Raw genomic sequence first — 19,669 nt, 5'->3', positions numbered from 1 at the left:
AGGGCTTCACCTCCTGACTGTGAGGCTTCCAAAAAATGACCAGATATCTTGGAATCTGTTTTCCCCTTTGTGAACTGGGGACAAAAGAACCTACTTCCCAGGTCTGCGGGAAGAAATCAGGAATGAGGGAGGTCACGCGCGGAACTGAGGACCTGACCTACAGGTGCTCCATGAATATTAGTCATAATTATTAACTTTGCTGTTACAATCCTCTCTCCCTCTGAACAACTCCTAAGGACGGGTGGCTTTGAGAGCAAAACATGTCAGGGTAAAGTTTTGCTACAAAGTCCAGAGGGCAAGACATTAAATCTAAGTCCTCAGGGATTGGTGTTGGCCAGAAAGCAAGCCTCCGCTCCCCGGCTGCCTTTCCCCCCGCGGATCCGGCAAGCTTAAACTCAAGAGGAAGGAGACACGCAGAAGCGACGTCTAAGCGCCGTTCCCTCTGTAAGGCGGAGCTAAACGGTGCCTTCGCCCAATGGTGAAGCTACAACCAAATGACCTCCCTGTTGACTGGAGCCAACGAGGAGTGGCGTAGGCGTCATGGAGGCGGAGACTGGGGGGACCCGCCCCCCGGTGGGCGGGGCTTTAGTTATTTAATTCGCGCGCTATCGCGTTTCAAGGTTTTGAGGGCTCCGCATCCGGACGATGGCGGTGTGCTGGGGCATCGTGTCTGCTGGCCTCATCTCCAGCGACTTCACGGCGGTGCTACAGACGCTGCCTCGCTCCGAGCACAAGGTCCGCCCGCCCTCCGGATTCTGGGGAAGAGGAGGCCGGAGGGCGGGACTCTAGGGTCTAACGGAGAAGGGATTTTAGGGTTCAGGACTCGTGAATGGGTTGTCATGGTATGAAACGTTTGTTTCCTTGCTACCTCCTTCTCCACCTCTGTTCTGAAAATCTGAGAGTCTTGAGGTTTGGAAAGGTCTTGATGTGAGGTACTGTGAAAAGAATTTAAATATTGGGGGATTTCATAGCGGCTTTCCCGCAGATCTCTCTTTCCCAGGGTCTAAATATCCAGTCCCCGTCATCTCGGCCCCCAGGACCACGTCTCCCCTTCCCCTGGCCTGAGCCTCCTCCTTCGCCGCCCTTCCATCCAGTTTCCACACCTGCCCCAGCCCCTCAAATATTACTCTTGCGCCCCTCCAGGTGGTGGCGGTAGCGGCCCGCGACTTGAGCCGTGCGAAGGAGTTTGCGCAGAAACACAACATCCCCAAGGCCTACGGCTCCTATGAGGAGCTGGCCAAGGACCCGAACGTGGGTGAGTGGCGAGGGCAATGGGGGTGCTGGCTGCCGCCCCTGGAGCGCTGCCCTCTGGCGGCCCCGTGGGAGATGCAAGGCTCCTCAGGATGGGCCAATCCCTTTGGGTTCTATAAAGACTTTTGGCTGAGAGGCAGAACTAGAAAACGGGCTTCGCCGGGCGCGGTGGCTCAAGCCTGTAACCCCAGCACTTCGGGAGGCCAAGGCGGGCGGATCACCTGAGGTGATCGAGATCATCCTGGCCAATATGGTGAAACCCCGTCTCCACGAAAAATACAAAAATTAGCCTGGCGTGGTGGCGTGCGCCTGTAGTCCCAGCCATTCAGGAGGCTGAGGCAGGAGAATCGCTTAAACCTGGGAGGTGGAGGTTTCCGTGAGCCCAGACTTGGTCAGGGAGATTGGCTGTCTAGTAGGTGTTAAACTGCCCTTAGGGTTCAAGACCAGCCTCGGTAAAACAGCAAGACTCTATCTCTACAAAAAATAAAAATAAAAATAAATTAGCCAGGCATAGTGGCACGCGCCTGTAATCCCAGCTACTCAGGAGGCTGAAGCAGGAGAATCACTTGAACCCAGGAGGCAGAGGTTGCAGTGAGCCAAGATCGAGCCACTGCACTCCAGTCTGGTTAGAGAGTGAAACTCGGTCTTAAAAAAATAAATAAAATAAAATAAAAATAAAAGCACTCTGGGAGGCCGAGGCAGTCGGATCACCTGAGGTTGGGAGTTTGAGACCAGCCTAACCAATACGGTGAAATCCTGTCTCTAAAAAATAAAAATAAATAGAGAGACAGAATGGCGACAGGCGATAGCTCCTTCCTAAAGACAGCTCACTCGGTGGCTCAAGCCTGTAATCCCAGCACTTTGGGAGGCCGAGGCGGGTGGATCACAAGGTCGAGAGATCGAGACCATCCTGGTCAACATGGTGAAACCCCGTCTCTACTAAAAATACAAAAAATTAGCTGGGCATGGTGGTGCATGCCTGTAATCCCAGCTACTCAGGAGGCTGGGGCAGGAGAATTGCTTGAACCCAGGAGGCGGAGGTTGCGGTGAGCCGAGATCGCGCCATTGCACTCCAGCCTGGGTAACAAGAGCGAAACTCCGTCTCAAAAAAAAAAAAGACAGCTCACTAAGAGAAACGGGGACCTGGTCCCTGGGTGCTGGGGCAGGGCCTCAAAGCTGTGGGCGGAGCTCGGCGGTCTGGGTGGGTGGGGCTACTGACCTCTCGACCTGCTCCCACACTAGAGGTGGCCTACATTGGCACCCAGCACCCCCAGCACAAGGCGGTGGTGATGCTGTGCCTGGCAGCAGGCAAGGCAGTTCTGTGCGAGAAGCCTATGGGCGTGAACGCGGCGGAAGTTCGCGAGATGGTCGCGGAGGCCCGATCCCGAGGCCTCTTTCTTATGGAGGTGAGGGCAGAGGCGACCTCCCACATCCAGCATAGCAGTGCTTGCCCTTACTAAATATGGTTGCCAGTGGGTGGGCGGGGTCAGTATATTTGCCAGGATGTATCTGAATCTTCTGGCAGCGTCTATTACCGCGAGAGCCATTGCTTTTGGCCCTTAGCAAACACCGCAAGGCTTACTTAAATTGCTTGAATCTTGTCAGCCTTTAAGAAAAGGATGCCAAGGGGCTGGGTGCGGTGGCTCAATCCTGTAATCCCAGCACTTTGGGAGGCCGAGGCGGGTGGATCACGAGGTCAAGAGATCGAGACCAACCTGGTCAACATGGTGAAACCCCATCTCTACTAAAAATACACACACAAAAAAAAATTAGCTGGGCATGGTGGCGTGTGCCTGTAATCCCAGCTACTCAGGAGGCTGAGGCAGGAGAATTGCCTGAACCCAGGAGGTGGAGGTTGCGGTGAGCCGAGATCGTGCCATTGCACTCCAGCCTGGGTAACAAGAGCGAAACTCCGTCTCAAAAAAAAAAAAGAAAGAAAGAAAAGGATGCCAAGAGTGGAAGTGGCATAGAATGGCAATGGGCTTCATTTGGATCTGTTTCCAGGGATAGAGGTTGGAAGGAACAAAGACCCTCCTACAAACCCGCAGTGGAGTGCAGCGGCGTGATCTCTGCTCACTGCAACCTCCGCCTCCTCTCGGGTTCAAGCGATTCTCCTGCCTCAGCCTACCAAGTAGGTGGGATTACAGGCGGTTGCCACCACACCTGGCTAATTTTTGTATTTTTAGTAGAGACGGGGTGTCACCACGTTGACCAGGCTGGTCTCGAACTCCTACCTCAGCCTCCCAAAGTGCTGGGATTACAGGTGTGAGTCACTGGCTGCGGTCATCTCAAGGTCTTTAATGTAATCCCATCCGCCAGGACCCCTTAGCCCTGTGAGGTCACGCATTCACAGATTCCAGGGATCAGGACATGGATATCTTTTGGGACACCAGTATCCAGCTGCCACAACACCCAGACTGTCCAGTCCCTCCTCTGCCCAGAGCCTGCCTCCGGCTCCCTGGTGCCCTCAGGCCCCTGTTCACGCTCCTCTTAGCTGCTTACAGCCTGGGCTGACTTCGGCCACACCCACCAGCCCCGCCTTTCTCCTGTGCACCCTGACCCTCTTGTGTCAGCATTTTTACAAATTGCTCAAGTGCGGCTGGGCGCAGTGGCTCACGCCTGTAATCCCAACCCTTCGGGAGGCTGAGGCAGGCGGACCACCAGAGGTTGAGAGTTCGCGACCAGCCTGGCCAACATGGAGAAACCTCGTCTCTACCAAAAATACAAAAATTAGCTGGGCATGGTGGTGCATGCCTGTAATCCCAGCTACTGGGAAGGGTGAGGCAGGAGAATCGCTTGAAGCCGGGAGGTGGAGGTTCTGGTGAGCTGTGATTGTGCCATTGTATTCCAGCCTGGTGAATCTCCGTGGAAAGAGAGGGAGGAAGGGAGGGAGGGAGAGAGAAGAGAGAAAGCAAGCAAGGAAGGAAAGGCAAGGAAGGCAGGAAGGCAGGAAGGAAGGCAGGAAGGAAGGAAGGAAGGAAGGAAGAAAATGAATTGCTGGAGTGCAGCCTCAGGACATTTGCTCCTTTGTTTGCTCTCCCCGCTCTCCCGTGACATTGTTTCTCCGGGCTCTTTGCCTGGTCCATGGAGCTTCTGAGCTTCCGTCTCCGCTGGAGTGTCACCTCCTCAGGGAGGCCCCTCCCCTCCTCCCCCACACCCAGGGAGCCTCCATTTATTTGTGTCCTTGGTATTCCTTTGTTCGTCCCTTGGTCCCCTGTTCTCTGTCTCTCTAGATTGGCTGCTCCAAGAGGCAGAAGTCTTTTGGTTTTTGTTGTCGTTGGTTTTGAGACAGTCTCACTCTGTCACCAGGCTGGAGTGCAATGGCGCGATCTCGGCTCACCGCAACCTCCGCCTCCTGGGTTCAGGCAATTCTCCTGCCTCAGCCTCCTGAGTAGCTGGGATTACAGGCACGCGCCACCATGCCCAGCTAATTTTTTTTGTATTTCTAGCAGAGACGGGGTCTCACCATGTTGACCAGGATAGTCTCGATCTCTTGACCTCGTGATCCACCCGCCTCGGCCTCCCAAAGTGCTGGGATTACAGGCTTGAGCCACCGCGCCCGGCTAATTTTTGTATTTTTAGTAGAGATAAGGTTTTTTGCCATGTTGTCCAGGCTGGTTTCGAACTCCTGACATCAGGTGATCTACCCACCAGGCTTCCCAAAGTGCTGGGATTACAGGCGTGAGACACTGGGCCCGGCCCCCAGTTCCAGGAATTTTTAATTTGTGTTGTTTTAAATTTTCTACATAGATCATGTCACCTATGAACAGAGAGTTTTATTTCTACCTTCCTAATCTGTGCGCCTTCTTTAAGGAGTTTTACTAGGAAATGCACACATCACTCAAAGCCACTGGCCTGCAGGCTCTGCATCTGCATCTAATCTCTTGTGAGAACACCAGTCATATTGGATAAGGACCCACCCTAACGACTTCGTTTTAACATAATTATCTCTCAAAAAACCCTATGGTCACAGCAGTCACTTTCAGAGGTGCTAGGGAACACATGAATTGCGGTTGAGGGGGCAGAATCGGGAGGGAGACGGACACAATTCAGCCCATCACGTGAGGAGATGGAGCGATGGTCCAGATGAGAAAGAGCAAAAGTCAGTCCGGCGCATTGGCTCATGCATGGAATCTCAGCCGTTTGGGAGATTCCAGGCTGAGGTGGGAGGACTGCTTGAGCTCAGGAGTTCGAGGGCAGCCTGGGCAAAATAGTGAGAACCTATCTCTATTTAAAAAAAAAAAAAAAAGTAATCCCAGCACTTTGGAAGGCCAAGGTCGGCGTATCACCTGAGTGTAAAGTTTATTCTTTGTAGATAAGAGCAGAGTAAAAAACGAGGAAACTGAGGCCAGCACAAGAAATTAGATGCCAATTCCAATTTATTTTAGCTCCCAGAAGAGGTTCCTTTGTCCTTGGGAGAGGGGCCAGAGAGGTCGCCCCGCTGCTTCTCAGGACTGGGGTTTTATACGGAGTGAAGGCGTTTGATTGGATTTGGGGAGACAGGATGTGGACATCGGGAGCTACTATTTTTTTTTATTTTTATTTTTATTTTTTTTTGAGACGGAGTTTCACTCTTGTTACCCAGGCTGGAGTGCAATGGCGCGATCTCAGCTCACGGCAACCTCCGCCTCCTGGGTTCAGGCAATTCTCCTGCCTTAGCCTCCTGAGTAGCTGGGATTACAGGCACGCGCCACCATGCCCAGCTAATTTTTTTTGTATTTCTAGCAGAGACGGGGTTTCACCATGTTGACCAGGATAGTCTCGATCTCTTGACCTCGTGATCCACCCGCCTCGGCCTCCCAAAGTGCTGGGATTACAGGCTTGAGCCACCGTGCCTGGCGGGAGCTACTATTGGTAGGGAGGTGGGACTTCCTATGAATGGGCTAAGTGCTGAGTGCAGAAGGGATTTCCAAGGGAGGGGTTAGGTGCCAAGTGCAGAGGGGATTTCCAAGGGTGGGGCTACGTGCCGAGTGCAGAGGGGATGTTCAAGGCGGGCTAGGTGCCGAGTGCAAAGGGGGTTTCCAAGGCGGAGCTAGATGATTGACATATTCTAATTTTCAAGCGGAGAGGGAGATGGTCGTGTCTGAACTCCCGCGAGGCAACCAGCCTTACACTGAGGTCGGGAGTTTTGAGACCAGCATGACCAACGTGGAGAAACCCCGTCTCTACTCAAAATACAAAATAACCCGGGCATGATGGCGGGCATCTGTAGTCCCAGCTACTCGGGAGGCTGAGGCAGGAGAATCGCTTGAATCCGGGAGGTGGAGGTTGCGATGAGCCAGGATCGCACCACTGTACTCCAGCCTGGGCAACAAGAGTGAAACTCCCCCGTCTTCGGGGAAAAAAAAAAAAAAAAAAAGGAAAAAGAACAAAAGAAAGTCAGGAGCAAGAGGGGCACAATCTGGGGACGGATGGGCTGTGTTTGGAGACCGGGTTGGGTGGGTATCCACCCATGATCGGGACCTCAGAAGGGATGAGGACTGGGTGGTTAATGCCTTTCCTTGTGGTCTGCAGGCCATCTGGACCCGCTTCTTTCCTGCCTACGAGGCTCTGAGGTCTGTTCTGGCCCAGGGAACTCTAGGAGACCTCCGGGTGGCTCGGGCAGAATTTGGAAAGGACCTCACCCACGTGCCCCGGGCTGTAGACTGGGCTCAGGCTGGGGGGGGCCTGCTGGACATCGGCATCTACTGTCTCCAGTTCATCTGCATGGTCTTCGGAGGGCAGAAGCCAGAGAAGATTTCGGCTGTGGGAAGGCGTCATGAAACAGGTACTGTCTATCCTGGAATATTTCATGGGGATGGGAATGATTCTCTCTCTCTCTCTGGGAGCACTGAGCTGGGGACAAAGCTCCAGGCCAATGAGAATTAGATCAGACACCTGGAGGAACAACGTTCCATGAAGCCAGACAGGATCAGAGGCAGGAGTGCAGGCGGGCCGGGTGCGGTGGCTCACACCTGTAATCCCAGCACTTTGGGAGGCCAAGGTGGCCCGATCACTTGAGGTCAGGAGTTCGAGACCAACCTGGCCAACCTGATGAGACCCCATCTCTACTAAAAATACAAAAATTACCCAGGCGTGGTGGCAGGGGCCTGTAATCCTAGCCGCTTGGGAGGCTGAGGCACGAAAATTGCTTGAACCTGGGAGGCAGAGGTTGCAGTGAGCTGAGATCACACCACTGCACTCCAGCCTGGGTGACAGATCCAGACTCTGTTTCAAAAAAAAAAAAGAGTACAGGCAGGCACTATCCTGGGACTGTGCTGTGTGATCTTAGCCAGCGACTTAACATCTCTTAATCTTAATTACTTTACTGGTAAAGTGTCAATAATAGGGCTGTCATGGGAGTTAATGAAGTAACTGCTGAGGGAAATGGCAGTTAATAAATACAAAATTATGATTTTTTTTTTTTCTTTTTTTTTTTTGAGATGGAGTTTCGCTCTTGTTACCCAGGCTGGAGTGCAATGGTGCGATCTCGGCTCACCGCAACCTCCGCCTCTTGGGTTCAGGCAATTCTCCTGCCTCAGCCTCCTGAGTAGCTGGGATTACAGGCACGCACCACCATGCCCAGCCAATTTTTTGTATTTTTTAGTAGAGACGGGGTTTCACCATGTTGACCAGGATGGTCTCGATCTCTTGACTTCGTGATCCACCCGCCTCGGCCTCCCAAAGTGCTGGGATTACAGGCTTGAGCCACCGCGCCCGGCCAAAAATTATGATTTTTTTGAAGTTGTCTCAGCGATCCTTTGCCACATAAAAGACTACCCCAACTGGGGCCGGGCGTGTTGGCTCACACCTGTAATCCAAGCACTTTGGAGGCCAAGGTGGGTGGATCACCTGAGATTGGGAGTTCAAGACCAGCCTGACCAACATGGTGAAACCCCGTCTTTATTAAAAAAATATATATCTATAAAGAAAAAAAAAAAAAGACTACCCCACTTGGGGCTGGGCATGGTGGCTCACTCCTGTAATCCAAGCACTTTGGAGGCCGAGGCGGGTGGATCACCTGAGGTTGGGAGTTCAAGACCAGCCTGACCAACATGGTGAAACCTCGTCTGTATATGTATATATATATATATATATATATATATATATATATATATATATATATAAAACAAAAAACTACCCCACTTGGTTGGGCGTGGTGGCTCATGTCTGTAATCCCAGCACTTTGGGAGGCCAAGGCAGGTGGATCCCCCGAGGTCAGGAGTTGTAGACCAGCCTGGCCAACATGATGAAACCCTGTCTCTACTAAAAATATAAAAATTAGCTAGGCATTGTAGCAGGTGCCTGTAATCCCAGCTACTCGGAAGGCTGAGGCAGGAGAATTAATTGCATGAACCCAGGAGGCAGAAGTTGGTATGAGCCAAGATGGTGCCACTGCACTCTAGCCTGGGTGACAGAATGAGATTCCCTCTCAAAAAAATAAATAAAAATAAAGCTACCCAACTTTGCAGAAGAGGCCCTCGCCTTGGCTTCCACTCAGCTGGAAAGTGTCCAACAGTACGTGAGCCAGTCAAGTGTGATGCCTTTCCTCTTTGACCTTTAACCCCAAGAAGTAAGAGCCAGTCCATACTTTAATAAAGTTGTCCTCAGCTGCAAAAAAGAAAAAAAAAAGCCACCCCAAAATTTGGTGACTTCAGGCTGGACATGGTGGCTCATGTCTATAATCCCAGCACTTCAGGAGGCTGAGGTGGGTGGATCACTTGAGGCCAAGAGTTCAAGATCAATCTGGCCAACAGGGTAAAACCCCGTCTCTACTAAAAGTACAGAAAAAATGAGCTGGGTGTGGTGGTGTGCACCTGTCGTCCAACTGCTCTGGAGGGTGAGGGAGGAGGATCAGTTGAGCCTGGGAGGCAGAGGTGGTAGTGAACTGAGGTGGTACCACTGCACTCCAGCCTGAGCAGCAAAGCCAGATACTGTCTGGAAAAAAAAAAAAAATCCAACAACTTAGTGACTTCAAATAGCATTAGCTTGTGATTCTGTGCATTGGCTGGGCTCAGCTTGGTGGTTCTTGGAGGGTGAGCTGTGACGGCACCGTCTGGTAAGGCTTCATTTATGTCTCGCAGGTGGTAGGCTGCTATCTGGGAACCCTTGGTTCCCCTCCACCTGGCCTCTCCAGCTGACTAGATACAATTCATACTATGGTGTCAGAATTTCTGATGTGCAAACACTTTTCGGACCCCTAAATACACCATATTCGCTGGTGGCTGATTTTCCAAGGCAAGTTATGTGGCCAGCTCAGTTTTCAGAGATTGGCAAATAGACTGTACCTTTTTTTTTTTTTTTTTTTTGAGATGGAGTCTTCCTCTGTCACCAGGCTGGAGTGTAGTGGTGTCATCTCAGTTCACTGCAACCTCTGACTCCCTGGTCCAAGCGATTCTCCTGCCTCAGCCTCCCAAGTAGCTGGGATTACAGGCACGCGCCACCACGCCCAGCTAATTTTTGTATTTTTGGTAGAGACGGGGTTTCACCATGTTGGCCAAGATGGTCTTGATCTCCTGATCTCGTGATCCACCCGCCTCAGCCTCCCAAAGTGCTGGGATTACAGGCGTGAGCCACCACACCTGGCCTGTTTTTCTTTTTTTAATAGTGTCTCACTTTTCCACACAGGGTAGAATGCAGTGGTGCGATCTTGGCACGCTGCAGCATTAACTTCCTAAATTCAAGTGATTCGCCTGCGTAGGCCCCCAGGTAGCTGGGCATACAGATGCAGCCACTACACCTGGCTATGTCTGTTTTTTTGGTAGAGATAGGGTTTCCCCCTGTTGCCCAGGCTGGTCTCAACCTCCTGAGCTCAAGCAATACACACACTTTGGCCTCCCAAAGTGCTAGGTTTATAGGCATGAACCATAGTGTCCAGCCTTTTTTTTTTTTTTGTGACAGGGTCTCACTGTATCACACGCGCTGAGTGCAGTGGGACAATCATTGCTCACTGCAACCTTGACCTCCCAGCCTCCAGGGATCCTCCGTCTCAGCCTCCTGAGTAGCTAGGACCACAGGCACAAGCCACCACACCCGACCAAATTTTTTTATTTTTTGTAGAGATGGGGTCTTGCTGTGTTGCCCAGCTGGTCTTGAACTCCTGGACTCAAGCAATCCTCCTGCCTCCACCTCCCAAAGTGTTGAGATTATAGGTGTGAGTCCGTGCCCAGCCAAGACTGCGTTTAAAAGGGAAAAATGGGCATTTGTAGAGGAAATCATCTTGACATCTTTCAAATAATACCACAGAAAACAGTGAAAAGCCAGAACAAAACAACAGCTTGAAGGAAGCACTTTGGAAAACTCAGTGGAGGCCGGGCGCGGTGGCTCACGCCTGCAGTCCCGGCACTTTGGGAGGCTGAGACGGGCGGATCACAAGGTCAGGAGTTTGAGAGCAGCCTGGGCAACATGGCAAACCCTGTCTCTACTAAAAATACAAGAATTAGCTGGGCATGGTGGTGGGCACCTGTAGTCCCAGCTACTTGGGAGGCTGAGGGAGGAGAATAGCTTGAACTCGGGAGGCGGAGGTTGCAGTGAGCCAAGATCGTGCCACTGCACTCCAGCCTGGGCGACAAGAGTGGGACTCTGTCTCAAAAAAATAAAAATAAAGATTGCCAGGCAGTGGCTCATGCCTATAATCCCAGCTACTCAGGAGGCTGAGGCAGGAGAATCACTTGAACCCAGGAGATGGAGGTTGCAGAGAGCCAAGATCATGCCACCATATTCCAGCCTGGGAGAGAAAGAGAGACTCCATCTCAAAAAAAATAAAATAAAATAATAAAAATAAATAGGCTTTTAGGTTCTTTATGCATTTTGTATCATTTACCGTAATTGTAACAATGCTGTGAGGTGCGGTCTGTCATTAACCCCTTTTTAGTGTTGAGAGAACCTATTCGCACAAACCCACATAACAGGTTTTGTACAGCAGAAGAAAATCTGAATCAGAAAGATGAAGTCCCTAGCACAGTGTGGGGCTCACCACAACTGTAACGTCAGTGCTTTGGGAGGCCAGCACGGGAAGACCACTTCAGCCCAGGAGCATGAGACTAGCCTGGGCAACACAGGGAGACACACCACACACACAAAAGTTTATAGTTAATGCAGTGGCTTTTAGTGTATTGGGAATTGTGATGATGTACCACAATTTTCAACTGATTTTTTTTTTTTTTTTTGAGACTGAGTTTCGCTCTTGTTGCCCAGGCTGGAGTGCAATGGCGCGATCTCGGCTCACCGCAACCTCCGCCTCCTGGGTTCAGGCAATTCTACTGCCTCAGCCCCCTGAGTAGCTGTCAACTGATTTTTTTAGATTCAATTTTAAAACATTTTTATTTTTATTTTATTATGTATTTATTTATTTATTTTTTTATTTTATTTTATTTTTTTTTTTTGAGACGGAGTTTCGCTCTTGTTACCCAGGCTGGAGTGCAATGGCGCGATCTCGGCTCACCACAACCTCCGCCTCCTGGGCTCAGGCAATTCTCCTGCCTCAGCCTCCTGAGTAGCTGGGATTACAGGCACGCGCCACCACGCCCAGCTAGTTTTTTGTATTTTTAGTAGAGACGGGGTTTCACCATGTTGACCAGGATGGTCTCGATCTCTTGACCTCGTGATCCACCCGCCTCGGCCTCCCAAAGTGCTGGGATTACAGGCTTGAGCCACCGCGCCCGGCCGTATTTATTTTTTTTAAGATGGGGTTTCACCCTGATGGCCAGGCTGGTCTTGAACTCCTGATCTCAGGTGATCGACCCACCTCGGCCTCCCAAAAGTGCTAGAATTACAGGCATGAGCCACCGAGCCCAGCCAAAAACATTTTTATTTTTATTTTTTTGAGGCAGAGTTTTGCTCTGTCACCCAGGTAGGAGTGCAGTGGTACGATCTCGGCTCACTGCAACCTCTGCCTCCTAGGTTCAAGCGATTCAACTGCCTCAGCCTACCACATAGGTAGGACTACAGGCATATGCCACCGTGCCTGGTTAATTTTGGTATTTTTGATCGAGACGGGGTTTCAACATGTTGGCCAGGCTGGTCTCGAACTTCTGACCTCGGGGGATCCGTCTGCCTCGGCCTCTCAAAGGGCTGGATTTACAGGCGCGAGCCACTGAGCCCAGCCTGAATTTTAGAACATTTTTATTACTCAAAAAAGAAAACCCATGGGCCGGGCACAGTGGCTCAAGCCTGTAATCCCAGCACTTTGGGAGGCCGAGGCGGGTGGATCACGAGGTCGAGAGTTCGAGACCATCCTGGTCGACATGGTGAAACCCCGTCTCTACTAAAAATACAAAAAATCAGCTGGGCATGGTGGTGCGTGCCTGTAATCCCAGCTGCTCGGGAGGCTGAGGCAGGAGAATTGCCTGAACCCAGGAGGCGGAGGTTGCGGTGAGCCAAGATGGTGCCATTGCACTCCAGCCTGGGTAACAAGAGCGAAACTCCGTCTCAAAAAAAAAAAAAAAAAAAAAAAGAAAACCCACTAAAGGCAAGTAAAGGTATTTCAAAAGATGAAAAAATCCTACACCTTTCGCTGTAACTCCCCACTTCTCTCCTCCCCCAACCCATTCCTAAACAACCACTAATCTTTTTTTCTGGGAAAAAAAAAAAAAAAAAGACATATGTATGAATTTGCCAGTTTTGGACATTTCGTAGAAATGGAATCATATATGACCGTTTTTTTTCACTCGGTCACCCAGGCTGGAGTGCACTGGGGTCATCTCGCTCAGCTCACTGCAGCCTCAAACTCCTGGGCTTGGCTGGGCGCGGGTGGATCACCTGACATCAGGAGTTCTCCACATGGAGAAACCCCGTCTCAACTAAAACTGCAAAGTAAACCAGGCATGGTGGCACACGCCTGTAATTGTTGAAAAACGTGCGCTTTGAATAAAGAGACCTTCCAAACAGGCTTTGTATGAGCAGCGTGGCTGTTTATTCACCTGGGTGCAGGTGGGCTAAGGCCGAAAAAGGCATTAGCAAAGGGCAGTGGGCTTAGGAGTTGGTTTTATAGATTTGGGTAGTTTTTTGGGGGGCGGGGGTGTTGCAGAGTAAGATCAGTTACAGTGGTGGGGGTAGGGGCAAGGTGATATATGACCACAAGTTCAGTTACAATGGCAGGGTCGGGTGACAGGTATTTACATTATCATAGGAACAGTTAAGATGGAACAGTCAAGATGGCAGGGTTGGGTGAGAGGTATTTACATTATCTTCTTCTTCTTTTTTTTTTTTTTTTTTTTAATTTATAAAGATGGGGTTTCACCGTGATAGCCAGGCTGGTCTTGAACTCCTCACCTCAGGTGATCCACCCAACTCAGCCTCCCAAAGTGCTAGGATTACAGGCGAGAGCCACCGTGCCAGGCCTACATTATCATAAGAACAGTTAAGATGGCAGGGTTGGGTGAGAGGTATTTACATAATTATAAGAACGGTTAAGATGACAGAGTTGGGTGAGAGGTATTTACATTATCATAAGAAGGGTTAAGATGGCAGGGTTGGGTGAGGGGCTTGTCTGGGGACAATGGCGAACGCAGGCGGGGGTGGGAGACCTCATCGGGGCAGGCAGTACTTCCGACTTTCAGGCTCCAGGCTTGCAGATGGAGACCTGACAGTAATCCCAGCTACTCGGGAGGCTGAGGCAGGAGAAAATCACTTGAACCCCAGAGGCAGAGGTTGCAGTGAGCCAAGATCTCACCATTGCACTACAGCCTGGGCAACAAGAGCGAAACTCCTTCTCAAAAAAAAGCAAAAAACAAAACTCCTGGGCTCAAGAGATCCTCCCACCTTGGCCTCCCAAGGTGTGGGGCTTACAGGTGGGAGCCACTGTGCCCAGCCTGGCTCTGGCTCCTTTCACTTATCGTGGTGTTTTCTTTTTCTTTTCTTTTTTTTTTTTTTTGTAAGACACAATCTCGATCTGTTGCCCAGGCTGGGGTGCAGTATCTTGATCTTGGCTCACTGCAACCTCTGCCTCTGGATTCAAGCAACTCTTAGCCTCAGACTTGTGAGTAGCTGGGATTGCAGGTAGTGGCCGCCATGCCCAGCTAATTTTATTTTACTTTATTTTATTTATTTATTTATTTATTTATTTATTTATTTTTGAGATGGAGTTTCGCTCTTGTTACCCAGGCTGGAGTGCAATGGCGCGATCTTGGCTCACCGCAACCTCTGCCTCCTGGGCTCAGGCAATTCTCCTGTCTCAGCCTCCTGAGTAGCTAGGATTACACGCACGAGCCACCATGACCAGCTAATTTTTTGTATTTTTAGTAGAGATGGGGTTTCACCATGTTGACCAGGATGGTCTCGATCTCTCGACCTCGTGATCCACCCGCCTCGGCCTCCCAAAGTGCTGGGATTACAGGCTTGAGCCACCGCGCCCGGCCCTATTTTTTTTTTTTTTTTTTGAGACAGAGTCTTGCTCTGACACCCAGGCTGGAGTTCAGTGGCACGATCTCAGCTAATTGCAACCTCCACCTCCCAGGTTCAAACAATTCTCCTGCTTCAGCCTCCTGAGTAGCTGGTACTACAGGCATGCACCACCACAACCAGCTAGTTTTTTTTTTTGTTTTGTTTTTTTTGTTTTTTGAGACGGAGTTTCACTCTTGTTACCCAGGCTGGAGTGCAATGGCACGATCTCGGCTCACCGCAACCTCCGCCTCCTGGGTTCAGGCAATTCTCCTGCCTCAGCCTCCTGAGTAGCTGGGATTACAGGCACGCGCCACCATGCCCAGCTAATTTTTTGTATTTTTAGTAGAGACAGGTTTTCACCATGTTGACCAGGATGGTCTCGATCTCTCGACCTCGTGATCCACCCGCCTAGGCCTCCCAAAGTGCTGGGATTACAGGCTTGAGCCACCGTGCCCGGCCATTTTTTTGTATTTTTACTAGAGATGGGATTTCACCATGTTGGCCAGGCTGGTCCTGAACGTCTGACCTCGTGATCCGCCCACCTTGGCCTCCCAAAGTGCTGGGATTACCGACGTGAGCCACGGCGCCCGGCCTGGCATGGCGTTCTCAACACTCGTCCACGCTGTAGCACTTCATTCTTTTGCATTGCCATGCAGGAAGTCACTGGCCGGGCATGGTGGCGCACGCCTGTAGTCCTAGCTTGTCAAGAGGCTGAGGTAGTAGAATCACTTGAACTTGGGAAGCAGAGATTATGATGAGCCGAGATCTCGTCATTGCACTCCAGCCTAGGCAACAAGAGCAAAACTCCATCTTAAAAAAAAAAAAAAAGAGGGCCGGGCGCGGTGGCTCAAGCCTGTAATCCCAGCACTTTGGGAGGCCGAGGCGGGTGGATCACAAGGTCGAGAGATCGAGATCAACCTGGTCAACATGGTGAAACCCCGTCTCTACTAAAAATATAAAAAATTAGCTGGGCATGGTGGCGCGTGCCTGTAATCCCAGCTACTCGGGAGGCTGAGGCAGGAGAATTGCCTGAACCCAGGAGGCGGAGGTTGCGGTGAGCTGAGATCGCGCCATTGCACTCCAGCCTGGGTAACAAGAGCGAAACTCCGTCTCAAAAAAAAAAAGGGAAGTCTCTCTCCCAAGGTTCCACAGGCAAGATTCGAGGCCTGTGCAATCTCAGAGACTCTGCCCCGAGGGACCCCTGCCCTGACCCGGACTTCCCTCCAGGTGTGGACGACACTGTCACTGTGCTCCTGCAGTACCCAGGAGGGGTCCATGGCAGCTTCACCTGCAGCATCACAGCCCAGCTCTCCAACACGGCCTCCGTGAGTGGCACCAAGGGCATGGCACAGGTGAGACACAGCGGGCCCAGGCATGGGAGATCGTGGCCCCTAAAATAGGAGGGAGCTGAGGAAGGCAGGAGCAGCCAATTTCACATAATTGCTAAGGATTTCATCTCTTTAACCAAGCCAAGAGGCGGGATCTGGGCCTCTGGGCTCTCCGTACTTAGCATTGCTCTGTCAAATATCCTAGGGTCTGGCTTGGCGTGGTGGCTCAGGCCTGTAATCCCAGCACTTTGGGACGCCAAGGTGGGCGGATCACCTGAGGTCAGGAGTTAGACACCAGCCTGCCTGACCAACACAGTGAAACGCCATCTCTACTAAAACTACAAATATTAGCCAGGTGTGGTGGCAAACGCCTGTAATCCCAGCTACTTGAGAGGCTGAGGTAGGAGAATCATTTGAACCTGGTAGGTGGAGGTTGCAGTGAGCTGAGATTACGCCATTGCACTCCAGCCTGAATGACGAGAGCAAAACTCTCTATCGCTTTCTTTCTGTCTCTCTGTATATATATCCTTGGGCCTGGCTGGCACGGTGGTCCCACCTGTAATCCCAGCACTCCGGGAGGCTGAAGCTGGTAGACCACTTGAGTCCTGGGGTTCAAGCCTGCAGTGGGCTGTGGTCGTGCCACTGCCCTCTACTGTGGGTGACAGAGTGAGATTCTGTCTCAAATATGTATCTTCAGGCCTGAGGAGAAGCCAGTTATCAACCGTGCTTGGTGGGCACTTGTGAACTTTGGAAGTGCATCCGGGGGAGGATCTGGGTGTTACCAAAGGTCAGCTTAACTGGTCTTCCTGGTGCCCCATTGCTACCAAAAAACCCTATTCTATAGCCAGGCACTGCGACTCATGCCTGTAATCCCAGCATGACTGGGAGACCGAGGAGGGCACATCATTTGAGCTCAGGTGTTCGAGACCAGCCTGGCCAACATGGTGAAACCCTGCCTCTACTAAAAATGCAAAAATTAGCAGTTAGAGCATGGTGGTGCATACCTGGAATCCCAGCTACTCGGGAGGCTGAGGCAGGAAAATCACTTGAACCCAGGAGGAGGAGGTTGCAGTGAGCCGAGATCACGCCACTGCACTCCAGCCTGGGTGGGGCAACAGAGCGAGACTCTCTCTCCAAAAAAAAATAAAAAGAAAGAACATAAATAAGAAGAAAACATGATTCTTCTAGATACACGAAGATAAGCCCTCCTTTCTAGGCAGTAGCAACACCTTGTCTCTAACCTCCCAAGGTTAGGGAGAGGTTTGCTCCTGGAGAAGCAGACAGGATTTTCGTGTGACAGCAGCATTGCTAAGGAACAAATCCCTAGCGACCAGAAGTGAGGGAGTGTCCAAAGCCCCCCAGGGATGGACGGGGCAAGTCCTTAGCCACCAGGTTCAAGAGGGAGGCCCCTGGGCACCACCTGGCATGTTCTGGGGGTCAGCCCCTGCAGCAGCATTGGTGAAGGCAGCAGCGCCACTTCTTCTCTCCCTCCAGGTCCTTGACCCCTGCTGGTGCCCAACCAAGCTGGTGGTGAAGGGGGAGCATAAGGAGTTCCCGCTGCCCCCAGTCCCAGAGGACTGCAATTTTGACAACGGGGCAGGCATGAGTTATGAGGCCAAGCATGTCCGGGAGTGCCTGCGCAAGGGTAAGGATGTGGAGGACCAAGGCAGGCGCCAGGCCTTGTTGGGGAACATTGGGCCCCTCCCCACCTGCTCTGTCACCCTGCTGTTTAGAACTACATCTCCCAAGAGGTTGCAGGGAGCCCAGATCGCGCCACTGCACTCCAGCCTGGGTGGCAGAGCAGGACTGTCTCCAAGAAAAAAGAACTACATCTCCCAAGAAACCCTGCAGCATCTGTCTGCCTGAACCACATGGAATTCTGGGAATTGTAGTTCTTCGGGTCTCGGGCGTGTGGGTAGGAGGGGTCCCTAACTGCATTCTCCCCGCAGGTCTGAAGGAAAGTCCTATGATTCCCCTGGCAGAAAGTGAGCTCCTGGCTGACATCCTTGAGGAGGTGAGGAAGGCCATTGGAGTCACCTTCCCCCAAGACAAGCGCTGATGTATGTCCGAGTAAATAAAGATGTCCCTTCTGTAGAGATCTTAGATCTTTGTGAAAGTGGTTTGGCAGAAGCTGTAGAACCCAGTATCCAAGCGTGACTAGAAAATAATTTGGGCAGGGCTGGGCGCAGTGGCTTACACCTGTAATCCTAGCACGTTGGGAGGCTGAGGCAGGCGGGTCACCTAAGGTCAGGAGTTTTAAGACCAGCCTGACCAACATAGAGAAATCCAGTCTCTACTGAAAATACAATATTAGCTGGGCATGGTGGCACATGCCTGTAATCCCAGCTACTCAGGAGGCTGAGGCAGAAGAATCGCTTGAACCCAGGAGGTGGGAGATCGCAGCATTGTACTCTGGCCTGGGCAACAAGAGTGAAACTGTCTTAAAAAAGTATGTGGGATGAGGAGGAATGTGCACGGTCAGGACCACATTCCCAGAAGCTCCTGGCACAGACGCCTATGGGCAGATGCACCATTTGCCTGTCATGGCCTCTGTGGGGTTTGACCCTCATTGCCTTAGAGTGACTTTTGCAAAACAACCTGATTTCTTGCCTCAGAAATCAGTCTCTTTTTTGCTTTTTTTTTTTGAGGCAGAGTCTCACGTTGTCACCAGGCTGGAGTGCAATAGCATGATGTAGGCTCACTGCAGCCTCCACCTCCCGAGTTCAAGCTTTTTGCTGTCTCAGCCTCCCAAGTAGCTGGAACTACAGGTGCGTGCCACCACACTCAGCTAATTTTCGTATTTTTAGTAGAGATGAGGTTTCACCATGTTGGCCAGGATGGTCTCAATCTCTTGACCTCGTAATCCTCCCACCTTGGCCTCCCAAAGTGCTGGGATTACAGGCGTGAACCGCCGCGCCCGGCCCACATTCAGTCTCTTTCTAGACTCCTGGAAGCCTCCCAGCTTTTGTTCTTTTTGCTCTTCCTGCCTGTAATTGCCTCTCCTTGAATTAAATATAGTAGTCAGACTGTTCCTTTGGAAAGTGTCAGAAACACAACTCATAATGGCTGCACAGGGCCAGGCATGGGGGCTCACACCTGTAATGCCAGCACTTTGGGAGGCTGAGGCAGGAGTACCACTTGAGGCCAGAAGTTCAAGATCAGACTTGGCAACATAGTAAGACCCCATCTCTATCAGAAAAAAAAAAAAAAAAAAAAGCCTGCACAGGAATGGAATGCTTGCTAATTAAAGCCTTCAGGTCAGGGTGGGCATCAGACCAGGACTCTGTTTTTCTCCATGTCTTAGACTTTCCTTGGCATGGGTTTTAATGGCAGAGGTGGGCCATCTGGTACGGCTACTGCCATCACACCAGCTGCTGCAGGGAGGGTACAGAAAAGAGACGGACAGCCCCTCACCCCTGCAGTCTGCTTCCCTAGGGGCCACCCCAATGGGCTGGGCTGGATTGTGTGCCAGGTTAGGGGGAGCTCCAGGCCTGAGTGCCAGGGCTACAGGAGGAGCTCACAGCAATGTTGCCTCTGCCCCAGATGCCAGCCCAGACCCAGCAAGGACCCAGAGCCCCCACCCCAGGCTTCACAGGGGTATGGCCAGGTGCCATCCTTCGTACAGCCGGCAGGAACTGGGGAGAAGCAGGAACCCTGCCCCTTCCAGGTTGGCAGGGTGAGAGTTCCCTGGAAGCAACTGCAGCCACACAAGCTGTGGCTGCAACGTG

At 51.5% G+C, this 19,669-nt stretch overlaps 1 protein-coding gene across 1 annotated transcript; it reads left to right on the top strand.

Annotated features, from left to right (window-relative positions):
* Nucleotides 1–585: 585 nt before the first annotated feature.
* DHDH (dihydrodiol dehydrogenase) lies at nt 586–18,044 on the top strand. The gene is made up of 7 exons (XM_003940329.4): nt 586–735; nt 1,144–1,255; nt 2,494–2,657; nt 6,766–7,018; nt 15,841–15,965; nt 17,436–17,586; nt 17,891–18,044. The coding sequence occupies exons 1-7, from the start codon at nt 646–648 to the stop codon at nt 17,998–18,000; spliced, it is 1,005 nt and encodes a 334-aa protein (XP_003940378.3). The 5' UTR covers nt 586–645; the 3' UTR covers nt 18,001–18,044.
* Nucleotides 18,045–19,669: the final 1,625 nt, after the last annotated feature.

Source organism: Saimiri boliviensis, chromosome 14, assembly GCF_048565385.1.
Source record: "Saimiri boliviensis isolate mSaiBol1 chromosome 14, mSaiBol1.pri, whole genome shotgun sequence".
In the NCBI taxonomy this organism is placed as follows: Eukaryota; Metazoa; Chordata; class Mammalia; order Primates; family Cebidae; genus Saimiri; species Saimiri boliviensis.
Note: the sequence above shows the minus strand (reverse complement) of the source record. Positions and strands in the feature narration are given on the sequence as shown.